Below are 14,652 nucleotides of genomic sequence, written 5' to 3'. Positions count from 1 at the left end.
TTGGCTATCTCTAGTAAATAAAGTGATAAAGTTAGAAAACTACTAGACTCTACTGGAATTAGGCTAGGTTTTCCAGAATAGTTATTTATATAGCTTTATAAAATAGACAATAATGACAAATTGTATAAACAAGATTTTAAAAGCACTTGAGGCCGTTCCGGTGGCTCACACCTGTAATCCCAGCACTTTAGGAGGCCGAGGCGGGTGGATCACGAGGTCAGGAGATTGAGACCATCCTGGCTAACATGGTGAAACCCCATCTCTACTAAAAATACAAAAAAAATTAGCCAGGTTTGGTGGCAGTCACCTGTAGTCCCAGCTACTCGGGAGGCTGAGGCAGGAGAGTGGCGTGAACCTAGAACGTGGAGCTTGCAGTGAGCTGAGATCGTGCCACTGCACTCCAGCCTGGGCGACTGAGCAAGACTCCGACTCACAAAAAGAAAAAAAAAGTATTTTAACAGAAATATGGCTAAACTAAACCATTTTGCCTATCTTGATATGTACAATTCAAGGGATTGCCAATTTACTCTGTGTATCATTACAATGTAAATAATACAATTTAAAGATCTCCTATAGTTAGTTACTTGCTAATTTAAAAATCCAATTCATGGAACTTTTAAGATGTTAATTATTTTTTGAATTTTATATTATCTCACATTATTGTCACTAAGCCTGTGGGATAATTGTCTCTAGAATATCTGGAAGATCCTCATTCTGCTTAAAATGCAATACATTTATTCATGAGAATGTAAAAAAGAGAGTCTAATAAATATTCTTTTTTTTCTGAAATTGCTATAGCTAAGAAAACCAAATGAAAATGAAATAAAAATGACATGGGTGTGTGTATGTGCACATGTACATATTTATATTTATACTTATATTGTTTTGTTCAGTACCTGGCACATAATAGGTACCCAATAAATATTCTTAGAATGAATCTACCAAAATTTTATTGAATATTTCTTGCCTCATGCAGTGTCTATTATATGGTTTTTATAATCTAGATATAAAAAATTACCTTCTCCTTTAATTCTAATTCTGTTCATCTATGATTCAAAATTTTCTTTCTCACTGTGGTGAATTTCTCTTTTCATCCAAGCCAAAGGTAATGACTCTGTAAGAATGATAAAGTGATGAAAATATACATATCTGGGTAACTCATATCTGGTATTTCTATGATTACTTTTCCTTACTCTTCAGCTATTCTACCCCACTCCACATCACCCAACCCCTTTAAGAAGTACTTTCAAAAGGGGTGTGTGTGTGTGTGTGTGTGTGTGTGTGTGTGTGTGTGAAAACAAACAGGAGAAGTTATCTATTTTATCAGAGAATAAGAAAATTTAGAGCTAGAAATGAGCCCAGAAAACTCTGTTTCAGTGAGATCTCTGGGTTTAATCATTGTATTCAAAGGATAGTCAAGACATTTTTACCCATGAAATCCTTGCTCTGTCCTGTTCTAAGGGGGTTAGTATACAGATGCTCCTCAGTCTATGACTGGGTTATGTCCTCATACACCTATTGTAAAGTCAAAAAATCATCAGTCAAACTACTGTAAATCTGGGGCCACCTATATTTGGTCACAGAAGGAAATATAGGCAAGCATTTGTGGACCTTCCCACTGTTAATGAAGTTGCTAAAAACTTGCAATATTTAGCTACCAGTTAGGGTGACCAAGTTTTTAGACAGCCAATGGGAAATAGCACTGCAAGACCAAAAATATGCTTAGTACACCATAAATATTCACATATGTGTTATTACTATTTAACAATGAAAATTAATAGTACTTTAATGCTAGTTAATAGTAGGGCCAATAGTGTGAAAAAATGTATTAATTTTTTTAATTTTTCCTTCTGTCTTCTGATCCAGACATTTGTTTTAATGCTTTTTAAGTCTTCACTGGATATTTAAATTTTTAGGCTATATTATTGTGCATTTTTAAGTAAATATAAGAATTTTTTTAAAAGGTAGATACAATGTAGTAATTGAACATATATTACCTTTATTTAATAAAATAACTATGGCATGTTTATATTTGCCTTTCATTTCTTTTCTTTTTAATAGAGGTGAAAATGAATACAGTCAAAAGTAAAATTTACTTTGACTCACAATTCTGCCCCCATTAAGTCCATATTACATTAATTACTTGTGTCAGTCCAATGTGATAACATAAAGCCAAATATCCTCTCAACAAAAAGGTTTGAGCATGGAATGCTTTCGATTTTACTGTGTAGCTTTACTAAATAGCTTTTTAGACTTGTAGGAATTCCCAGCTCTGCAAAAATACCCATCCACTTTTTATGTACATGCTTATTTTGGTAGACCAGTTGCCTTTCAATCAAGTCCTTTGCATCTATGAATTCATTCTATATGTTGTCTATGTCCAAAATGTCCATCATTTTTAAACACTTGCAAGTACATTGGATGTCAACATAAATTAAAACACCATCAGGATTAATAGTTGTAAAGCACATAGTTTTACCTTCTGAAATTGTGCTGTTTTAGTCTACTTTGTGTTGCTATCACAGAATATCACAGACTGATTAATTTTTAAAAAACAGAGATTTATTTTTTACAGTTCTAGAGGCTGGGAAGTCCAAGAGCACACCACCAGAATCTGGCAAGGGTACTTTTGTCAGAAGGCAGAGGGCAAGAGAATAAGGGTGCTAAAGAGGGCAAGAGAGGAAGAGAAGGCCGAACTTGCCCACTCCCATGATAACAATGTAAATCCATTCATTAGGGCAGAGCCCTCATAACCTAATCACCTCTTAAAGTTCCTACCTATCAACACAGTTGCATTGAGGATTAAGTTTCCAACTTAAGAACTTTGGGGGCCATATTCAAACCAGAGCAGATTCTAAACAAGTTACAGCTTTTAGTAAATAAGTGAGAAATTCCTGTTTAACTTGACTGCCCTTTTCTGGTGACATTTTTTGAAAGCAGTCTTAAATCCTAAAAATGAGTCCTTTTTTCACTCTATGGCTTTTTGTCCTAAACTACACAGAACTTCAAACAACTCAAGTAGAGTCAGTTCATCTTTTTCTAGGTTTCTTACATCTTCTTTAGAGTTCATTAAACAGTTTTAGAGAAACATCATTTACATTTCTGTCTCATGGAAATCTTTTTCTTTGTTCTCATCTGTCATATATTTAAAAATCAAAGAGAAACATTCCTTTTGCTCCATGCTTTGAAAATATAATTTTACAGAAGGCCAATATTTTAACATATTTTTATGGCCAGCCACAATGATAGACATCTTGTCAGCATATGTCTCAAAGCACGTATCTTCTCCCATTTCCAGAAAGTCAAAAGGCTCATTAAGTGCTTCTGCACATTTTGGGGAAACTGAAAAGTGACCAAAAAATTTCATTATAAAACCGCAATATCATAGCTAAGAAAACCACATACCTTTTTATTAATATTGTGTAAAGATGTACAGGACATTTAATAGGTAAAAACTGTTCATTTTCTCTTATAAGACATTTATAGGCTGAATGGAATTTTCCAACATTTACATTTGCACAGTCTGTGAAATATGCAGATAGATGAGTACAGTCTACTTTAAATTTGGACAAGATGCTACATCTTTTATGTCATCTGAAGTTTCATTAAAATCTTTACAGAAATCAAGGAGATGATTTGAAACTCCATTTTAGAATTCAAAATACCGAAGAGCTAGAGGGAACATGGTTTTGCTGGCATGATTCAATGTATCATTTGATATATTGTAGCACCATGATCATTAATAAGACCTGACAAAATCAGCTCTACACTCTAAGCGGTCAGCATATTGGTCCTCAAAATTTCCTCTCTTGTTTACCCTCAGGACTTTTTAGTTGCAACCTTTGAATCAGAAAAAAGTAACTGTACTCAGGTGTGTTGAGCAATCAAGGGAACAAAATGATAATGAATGTTTATTCTTATTGTATATTCAAGCTAATTTAACAACTGCCATTTTCAAAAGAGTGTTGATTTTTTTGGGGGGTGGGAGGAGATAAAAAATGGTTTTGATTGACTTACAAAAACTTGCCTGTCTCATCCTAAACTTGTGAGATGTAGGCTCCACAATTGTATTCATATTACCTTCTGTCTAGTCTCAAATTTATTTCTATTTATTGTAGACTACTCTGTTTTGATTTTCTCCCTAATCTAGATCCATGGATCGTTCTATGTATTTTTAAAGTAACACAGTTGTTTAGCCTTTTTTTTCAGTATTGTCATGTTAGCTTTGGTATTATAGTCATACTCATTTGCATCACTGAACTGTAAGAAAACATGGTCACAATATTCACAATATAAAAATTAAAGTAGCACAATCTTCATACAAATCAATACAGTTAATTCACAGGCAAGATCAAAGAGGAGCTCTGGGTCACAATGCATGTGGGTTAAATACTCAAGTCACATCATCTAGAGTAATGCAACAGTGGATGAACTGGTGTTAGGATCACAGATCTTGATTACCAACATCAGTAGTCAGGAGAAAACTTGCAGGAGCCATTAAGAAAAATGGACAATTGATGCTTCATCCATTCAACACTAAAAATACTGTGGCATGCAGCCTCCGTTTTCTAGGTGGTCCTGTGGATTTTGTACATTTCTTTCAACCTTCTGCATCCATCTCTGAAATCTGAGGCTTTTTATGTCTTGGAGAAGGGTTTTCCAGAAAGCAAAAATTTACTGCTAAAACTAAGACAGTAGTGAGCAAACCTGGGCAGTTGGTTGCCCTATTATTAATTCTATCTCTATTGCATACTAGTAGAATGATTGTGGATAAATTCTCTATACTCTTTGCTTCAGTTTCTTCATCTGTAAGTTGGAGATAATAATAGTATCACATCACAGTGTTTTATAGAATTAAAATGAGTACCTTAAGAAAATAAATAAGCTCTTCTAATAGAATCAGACATTTTGAAAATTATGTGTTGGTTATTACTGCTATCATCATTAGTCACTTTATTTAACTCAGAAATGCTAAGGATAAAATTTTCTATCTGCCTAGCTTCATTTCCTGCCTTCATTCTCATCCCAGACACTCTTAAATTATTTTCTTTCTATTGATTGATCATTCCTTTTCCTTTAACAATTTCTGCTGTTTTCTTTCATTTGTTATGGTAGTTGCAAATCTGGTACACCAAATATAGTTTTGTTTAGTTTGGCTTTTTTTTTTTAATTCAAAGCAAGAAGATTGCCAATAACTTAGAGTGTGCTAAGCATAATAAGTATGCTTCTGAAGCCAGAAATTTTGCTAAATAAGTTCCATTGAATTCAAAGGACAATTGTATATGAATGTTGTATGCTCTTAAGAGCACACACTTGCTAGTGTTTCTCTTTTACCAGTTAAAGCATGAAAATATTTAGATTGGTTTTTCAATTTGATACAAACTTGAATGTTGTTAGTAGGTTGCTTCAGTTAATTTGCCCTAAAAAGAAGTAAGAAATATAATAATATTGTCCTTCTTAGTGGGTTACCCAACTATGACAGGTTCTGCAAAGGAAATCCTAATTTCTTCAGACCATTAATCCTTTCACTTTCCCAAGAGCTTGTGAGGTGACCTCTGTGTCTGATGACCTGGTTCTCAAGAGTTAGATCAATGCCAGGAATTTTTTTCACAGAGTTCATGCCACGTTTATCTGAAAATAGGCTTTTTGGAATCCTGCTGGCTTCAGTTTAATTTACGATTCAAATCAATGTTTTATGCTCATGGATATGTTAGTAGTAAGGTGAACACTCATACATTTTCATTAAAAGAAGAAACTCAGCTATATTACAAATATTTCAGAATATGATATGTTGAAGAGGCAATTTTATTTATTTATTTATTTATTTATTTATTTATTTATTTTTTATTATTATTATACTTTAAGTTTTAGGGTACATGTGCACAATGTGCAGGTTAGTTACATGTGTATACATGTGCCGTGCTGGTGTGCTGCACCCATTAACTCATCATTTAGCATTAGGTATATCTCCTAATGCCATCCCTCCCCCCTACCCCCACCCCACAACAGTCTCCAGAGTGTGATGTTCCCCTTCCTGTGTCCATGTGTTCTCATTGTTCAATTCCCATCTATGAGTGAGAACATGCGGTGTTTGGTTTTTTGTCCTTGTGATAGTTTACTGAGAATGATGATTTCCAATTTCATCCATGTCCCTACAAAGGACATGAACTCATCATTTTTTATGGCTGCACAGTATTCCATGGTGTATATGTGCCACATTTTCTTAATCCAGTCTATCATTGTTGGACATTTGGGTTGGTTCCAAGTCTTTGCTATTGTGAATAGTGCCGCAATAAACATACGTGTGCATGTGTCTTTATAGCAGCATGATTTATAGTCCTTTGGGTATATACCCAGTAATGGGATGGCTGGGTCAAATGGTATTTCTAGTTCTAGATCCCTGAGGAATCGCCACACTGACTTCCACAATGGTTGAACTAGTTTACAGTCCCACCAACAGTGTAAAAGTGTTCCTGTTTCTCCACATCCTCTCCAGCACCTGTTGTTTCCTGACTTTTTAATGATTGCCATTCTGACTGGTGTGAGATGGTATCTCATTGTGGTTTTGATTTGCATTTCTCTGTTGGCCAGTGATGATGAGCATTTTTTCATGTGTCTTTTGGCTGCACAAATGTCTTCTTTTGAGAAGTGTCTGTTCATATCCTTCACCCACTTTTTTATGGGGTTGTTTGTTTTTTTCTTGTAAATTTGTTTGAGTTCATTGAAGATTCTGGATATTAGCCCTTTGTCAGATGAGTAGGTTGTGAAAATTTTCTCCCATTTTGTAGGTTGCCTGTTCACTCTGATGGTAGTTTCTTTTGCTGTGCAGAAGCTCTTTAGTTTAATTAGATCCCATTTGTCAACTTTGGCTTTTGTTGCCATTGCTTTTGGTGTTTTAGACATGAAGTCCTTGCCCATGCCTATGTCCTGAATGGTAATGCCTATGTTCTCTTCTAGGGTTCTTATGGTTTTAGGTCTAACATTTAAGTCTTTAATCCATCTTGAATTAATTTTTGTATAAGGTGTAAGGAAGGGATCCAGTTTCAGCTTTCTACATATGGCTAGCCAGTTTTCCCAGCACCATTTATTAAATAGGGAATCCTTTCCCCATTTCTTGTTTTTGTCAGGTTTGTCAAGGATCAGATAGTTGTAGATATGCGGTGTTATTTCTGAGGGCTCTGTTCTGTTCCATTGATCTATATCTCTGTTTTGGTACCAGTACCATGCTGTTTTGTTTACTGTAGCCTTGTAGTATAGTTTGAAGTCAGGTAGCGTGATGCCTCCAGCTTTGTTCTTTTGGCTTAGGATTGACTTCACGATGCAGGCTCTTTTTTGGTTCCATATGAACTTTAAAGTAGTTTTTTCCAATTCTGTGAAGAAAGTCATTGGTAGCTTGATGGGGATGGCATTGAATCTATAAATGACCTTGGGCAGTATGGCCATTTTCACGATATTGATTCTTCCTACCCATGAGCATGGAATGTTCTTCCATTTGTTTGTATCGAAGAGACAATTTTAAACTCATATTATTCTCCTTTACTAAATCCAGCTCAACATTAAAATAATGCATTATTGTGCAAAAAGTAAAACAGGTTCTTGATAATTATTGGCAAGCAGTTGATAATTATTACAGGGTGGTTGTTCAAGCAGTCTGAAAAATGCAACTCTCTAAAATTATTTTTTTCAAAAAAGAAGAAAAAAAACCTATCCAGAATCATTCACAATTAATTTGTATAGTTTGTATCCCATCTGGAAACACTTACATAGTTAAAATGAAAACTATTTTAAGATCTGTCTCTCTATCTCATTTGCCTACTTGCTTTTTTGATAATAAAGTTAGAAATATCAACAGTTTCACATAAAGTCTTAGTGTACTTTATGTGATTATTATTTTTTTTAAATCATAAGGCAAAAGTCACATTTCCCTGTTCCAGAAATTTGGACTTAGTATCACTGAGTGTACCTCATGGTATATTTGAGGGTTTTACATGGACAGAGTCACTTTCACAAGTGACATTCATTGTGTAAGCCATCCTTTCCTCCCATCACTCCACTTTCGAGGTATGTGAGTGCTCAGTGACAAAGACAAAGCAGATTAGCTAAGACAAAAATGAAAGGAAAATCAGAAGCTTCATGTAAGTTTTACAAATATTTTACAAAATATTTGGCCTTTCAAATATATGAATAGAAACTTCATAGAAAGTCTGAAAAACAATTATTGTTTGTATAAAAATTTCTTTCTAGAGATGATAGATTCATTCAATTTTCTGAAACTATCTTCTGAGGAATAATTCTGTCATTCTCCTCTGATTTTTCTCTCACATCTCCTTATCTTCCTTTAAGAAGCTAATTTCCTTGAAGTCTTTGATATTTTGTTTATTTTTTTTTTAATGAGTTTTCCAAGAGTTCCTTGCAAAAATTAACACTAGTCTATGGTATAGTCCCTGACAAAATTTTTTAGTGTCATCTTTATTTGCTACTTTATTTGTCTTTTTGTTCTAACTTAAGGAAAAGTATACAAATGAATTAGTATTTTTCTTGTTTTATCATTTAAAAGTCATAAGTGCAATTGTATGGTAATCAAGATGCAATTCAGATTCAAAAGTTAAAATCTGCTGTCTTCATCTGCTTTCTTCGGATGCTTTGGACATTTTTTGTTTTGTTTTCTCCCACACAAGGTCTGGGTCTGTCACCCAGGCTGGAGTGCAGTGGCGTGGTCTTGGCTCACTGCAACCTCCACCTCCCGGGCTCAAGCCATCCTGCCACCTCAGCTTCCTGAGTAGCTGTGACTACAGGCACCCTCCACCCTGTCCAGCTAATTTTGGTATTTCTTGTAGAGACAGAGTTTCAGCATGTTGCCCAGGCTAGTCTTGAATTCCTGGACTCAAAGCAGTCCACCTTCCTCGGCCTCCCAAAGCGCTGGGATTATAGGAATGAGCCACCATTCCTGACCACTATAGGCATTTTTATAGCCTTAATTTATAAGTACCACAAATATTTAATAATAACTAAGCTGTAAACGTTATAAAGTGAAATTAGATAACTCATACTTGATTGGAATATTTTTTGGTGTTCTTAGTTAAAATAACATTAGCATTTATTATTGTTATGGTTATTTTTCTGATCCTCTCTATATCATTTATATAGGCTTTTTATTAAACGAAAATTGCTATTGAACATGAAAAAATTCAGAATACATTCAGATTTTAAAAAGTAAAGAAATACTCACTTTCTTACTTTCACATATATTATGTGAATTACTCACCACAATATCCTGAAGCCTCAGTTATTTTACTGCTTTGTGGATAAGGCTTCTGATACTCGAAGAGATTAAGTACTTTGTTAAAAGTAACAATGACTAAATTGAAGTGACAAGATTAAATTCAAGGCTTTAGACTCCAAGAATTAATTACTCAAGATTCCTCTTATTTACATCTGTACTTTTGTCTTCATTTTTATAATTGTTTGGCACCCTGACATTACAGGATATCTTAAGGTATTATGATGTAACAACCTTCTTATTTTCTAGCTCTAATTTTCTTTATCTTTTACTCAACATTTTAGAGCTGATGATTTAAGAGGAAGAATCCCAAGGACTGTTTAGTGGGCAGCATGATACAACTTGTAGTTTGAATCAAAATCCATTGTAGAAGAGAGAGATGATTAAAGAGAAGTCATTTATTCAATCAGTGCATTAATTGTGCAGCTACTGTATATTACATATTTCTCCAGGAGCTGGAGGATTCGTAATCAGAAGAGATGAAACAACTTATTCTCTTAGAGCTTTCTTTCTAGTTGGGGAGGGCACAGAAAATAAGTAGAAAAAATATTAAAATATATAGTTTAGGTAAGTGATAAGGAGTAAGAGGAAAATAATGCAAGGAAAGCAATAGAGAGAGTTAGAATACGGAAAAGGGGTCTGTATTTTTAGATACGATGACTCAGAAAAAACCCTCTGTGAGAAGGTGACATTTGAATAAATAATAAAAGGAGGGTGGCAAGTAAGCCACGCAGATATCTTTTGGAAGAGTATTCCAGTCCAAAGGAGCATCAGATGCAAAGACCATGGGCTGGAATATCTCTCAACCATTCAAAGAACAGAGCAGGTCAATGGAAGTGGAATGAACTGAGGCACTGAAGGAAGGGAAAAATAGGAAATGATGTCACAGGGGTGCAGTTCTTAGGGCTATGTAAGGCTTTTGTAAAGATTTAGTTTTATTTTCATTGAGTGGGAGCCATTGGAGGCTTTGATTAGAGGAGCAATGTCGTGTGACTTATATATAAAAAGAATCTCTCTGCTCTGCTAAATATAGAGAGAAGTGGGATTAGGGCCAACGTAGGGAGATCAGTTAAGAGGCTCTTCATAAGAAATCAGATGGCTCCAATCAAGTTGGTGCAGTTGAGATGATAAGAACCTGTCAGGCTTAGAGGGTAAGACCTATAAGATTTCCTGATGGATTAAATGTAGTGTGTGAAGGAAATAGAGGAGTCAATACAACTCCTGAGTTTTTGGCCAGAACATTTTCAAGAATGAAGTTGCTATTTGCTAAAATGAGGAAAACAGAAGGAAGAGCAGATTGGAAGCAGGAGGGCAGAATAGGATAAGATCAGGAGCTGTTTTGGGCATATAATATTTGATATCTTATTAAATATCCAAGTGGAGATTAAATGGGTGCTTAAACTGTACTGACATGAGAGGGTCCAGCTCTAAAGCATTTAGCCTAATAGAAGTGGGAATATAATCATTCAAAACCAAATATTTTTTATAGATTTTTTAAATGTCAAACACAGTACTAGGTGCTAGGATGTAATATTAATAAAATTGATATAATCCCTGCTCTCAAGGTACATAATGGTATATAGTTTGTTTTATAGGTGATTGAGTTATATAGTGTTCACAAATATGCAATCTCAGAAATAGGAATCCTTGTGCCATTATCACATTGGTACAACTATACCTAGGAGTTTAATTCAACTGGTCTTCCTCTTGAAAGGAGTTTGCTTTTTTCTATGCACAGACTGCCTTCCTAGAAGTTCTATTATGGCAGACTATTAATTATAAACAAGGCTTTTCATATTTACATCTGTTATTTACATTCAATGTCCACTTGATATGGTTTGGCTGTGTCCTAATCCAAGTATCACCTTGAATTGCAATAATCAAGTGATAAGGAGTAAGGGGAAAATAATGCAAGAAAAGCAATAGAGAGAGTCAGAATACAGAAAAGGGGTCTGTAATTTTAGATAGGATGACTCAGAAAAAACCCTCTGTGAGAAGGTGACATTTGATAATTGAATAATGGGGGTGGTTCCCCCATACTGTTCTCATGGCAGTGATTAAGTCTCATGAGAGCTGATGGTTTTATAAATGGGAGTTCCCCTGCACAAATTTTCTCTTGCCTGCTGCCTTGTAAGACGTGTCTTGCTCCCCCTTCGCCTTCTGCCATGATTGTGAAGCCTGCAAGTGGAACTGTGAGTCCATTAAACTGCTCTTCTTTATAAATTACCCAGTCTTGGGTATGTCTTTATCAGCAGCATGAGAATGGACTAATACACCATTGTTCTTTCCCATTCATGTTACTGGTAAAATTCAAGTATTGAGTTGTATTTGATGAGTGCTGCCCTCCCAGTGTCATGGACATATAGGTGGTTGGTGTTGATGTTTTCCTGCTAAACAGTCATACTTAAAAGGTGAATTATTTACTAGGCTTTTTTGTTCTATGTTTGAGAGTTACAAATTTTTGCTACTGACATTTCAAGATCTGATATTCTTCTCTTAGTAACTCTACATGGAGTTTTTGAAGAGCCTACTAAGGCACTGAGTAAAACAAATACATTTCTAATAATGCACCTACACAGATAAAAGTGGGAGTTCTTTGGTTTCTTTTCTTTTTTTCTTGTTCTTTTTTTTTTTTTTTAAAGGTGTTTTAGGTCTTTTGGATACATTTGAGATGGTGTTATACCTGCCATTTTTCCATTATGAAAGACTGCTGTGCTAAACGTTGGTGCTTGATTCTCAATCGCAGCATCTTTCCTTTGAGTCAAAGAAGAGAGCAAATAGCCCTCTATTCAGGGAACCAGGTAGCACTAACCACTCTCCACTCTCAAACACTAAAAGTAATTTAAGCTGTCGCAGACCCAACACTGCTTTGGTAGCATCCCCCGGAGAACAAAGCAGTTAAAGCAAAATTTCATGTGGTTTTCTTTCATGACTTGAGCTCCTTCTGAGAAATATATCAAGAGTTATGCAGGAATATTTCAAAACTGCTTCATTGACAGTATTCTAGTGGAGGTCTTCATCAAATAACAACTGTGAAGTCGTATCTGGCAGTATGAGGAGTGCTATGATTCAGATTACAGAATGGTGGCTTACTTCTAAGAATTTCCACATCCAGAAAAATCTTTGAAAGGATGAAGTTAAAAAAAATGAAGAAAACCTGGATATGTGTTTTTTAAATGTTTGCCTTTAAAAATCAATTTTTTTCAATATTTATTTTAGATTCATGGGGTACATGGGCAGGTTTGTTACATAGGTGTATTGTGTGATGCTGAAGTTTGGGGTATGAATGATCCCATTACCCAGGTATTGAGGGAGCATAGTGCCCAGTAGGTTTTCTACCATTGCCCCCTCCCTCCCTACCACCTCTGGTAGTCCCAGGTTTCTATTGTGGCCATCTTCATGTCCATGAATACTCAGTGTTTAGCTCCTGATTATAAGTGAGAACATGCAGTATTTGGAAAACGTGAATATTTATATAGGTTAAAATTGGGCTTATTGTGGAAGCCAACTAAATGTGGCAACTTCCATCCTAAAACAAAAGTCAGTGTGTATGATCTATATAGTTGAAAAAGGTATCAATTAGAAAGACAACTCTTTCTTGTCAACTCAAAATTTTTCCATGTACATGTTTATACTTTTATTAATTTTGCATATATCCATAAAAATCAATGTCATTGATTTTCATCTTTTAAAATTTTGCAAAAATGCTGTCATAGTGTGTAGATCCTTTTGATGCTTGCTTTTTTAAAAAAAATAATATTAGATTTTTGTGTATTATCCATGTTTGTGACTTTAAATATAGTACACTGATTTTCTACTATTCTTTAAAATATCATTGTAGAAATTAACCTTTTACCCATTCATTTATCTATTCTGCTACTGATAGAAGTTAGGTATTTAGGGATCTTCAAAAAACCTTGAAGGAAAAGAATTGACAGTCATAAACAATTTCTCAACTTTGCTCCAACATCTTGATCTACTTATTTGTTGGGCCTCTATAAATTCTAAAGATTCACAGAAGATTTTTTAGGGTAGGGACAAAATATCTTAAGGTGGAAATAAGAGTTCTGAATCTTAGAACAAGGACAGAAATGAAGTAATTGACAACCAAGGAACATGGCAGACATGGAGCTTCCTGGACTATTTTAACAGAACCAGAACATGATGTTTCAGTACAGTTCGTGAACTTTTTCTTGTTTCTTAGCTCTACTGTCTTCTATATGCTGCTGTTTAATACAGCAATTCTGAATATTTATTTTCTGTCAATGTATAACAGGCTCTATTCATGCAAAACCTTTCAAAGATCAAACTTGCTGATGTCTTTAAGCTATTCAATATGAATATAAATCCAATGAATATCCTAATTCTTTTAGATCTTCCCCAAAATAAATGGTGCACATGTGTGGCTATTCATTAGAATTCACTGGGGATCTTTATGAAAATACATACTTATATGACACAACCTTGGAAATTATGATACAAGATTTAGAGGACAAAGGAATTGCATTTTTAATTTTAAAACTCCTTAGATGATTCAAAAATTAGTTGAGATACAACTTCCCCAAGTGTAAAGCTTAAAATTGTAAATAGTATTCCCTACTGGAGATGGTCTGAAAATTAGTCTAAAAAAGTGATATAAATTTAAAGAATAAAATGTTTTAACCTTGAAATCTTTGGCCAGAATTAAGTCGGTCTGCTTTAACTACTTATATTCTGAAAATGCTTGTAGTTAAGAAAGAAGCAAACGCTATTGGCGTCTCTGAATATCAAACTGATTTACACCTCACAGAAAAGACAAAATGCTTTATCTGTGGAAGAGAAAACCCAAATCATTAAGTTACTTTACTCATTGTGGGTATAGAGGGTATTTTGTGCATTATTACTATCATGCTTTGTGCATCCAGGCCCTTATAAAACTTTGTAATTGGTTATGCATAAGCGCAACTTATGGCTTTTTCGTTGTGTTTCCAGCACAGTGATGCGGTCCATGACCTCCTTCTGGATGTGATCACGTGGGTTGGAATTTTGCTGTCCCTTGTTTGTCTCCTGATTTGCATCTTCACATTTTGCTTTTTCCGCGGGCTCCAGAGTGACCGTAACACCATCCACAAGAACCTCTGCATCAGTCTCTTTGTAGCAGAGCTGCTCTTCCTGATTGGGATCAACCGAACTGACCAACCAGTAAGCAACCTACATTGATACCAGTGAAGAATTTTTCCACTTCCAGCTTTTCAGTACTGCCAATACTAAAAATACTTATGTTTGAAAGTATCATTTCTTCTAGTCATCTAAGATAGATCCTAATTTTCAGGCCTTACTCAGTTTTCCATTTTTCATATCCCATCGTCATAAATAAGCAGCAAACTTTATGA

At 34.8% G+C, this 14,652-nt stretch overlaps 1 protein-coding gene across 48 annotated transcripts in view; it reads left to right on the top strand.

The window, feature by feature from the left end:
- ADGRL3 (adhesion G protein-coupled receptor L3) overlaps positions 1–14,652 on the top strand; it is an 860,164-nt gene that overhangs the window by 752,978 nt on the left and 92,534 nt on the right. For all 48 annotated transcript variants that reach the window (XM_055385299.2, XM_031010265.3, XM_055385312.2 and 45 more), the window contains one exon: positions 14,252–14,461. In XM_055385299.2, coding sequence (XP_055241274.2) covers positions 14,252–14,461 — 210 coding nt within the window. The remainder of the gene's footprint in view (positions 1–14,251; positions 14,462–14,652) is intronic.

This window comes from Gorilla gorilla, chromosome 3 (genome assembly GCF_029281585.2).
Source record: "Gorilla gorilla gorilla isolate KB3781 chromosome 3, NHGRI_mGorGor1-v2.1_pri, whole genome shotgun sequence".
Taxonomy (NCBI): domain Eukaryota; kingdom Metazoa; phylum Chordata; class Mammalia; order Primates; family Hominidae; genus Gorilla; species Gorilla gorilla.
This window is presented reverse-complemented; position numbering and strand designations above follow the sequence as displayed.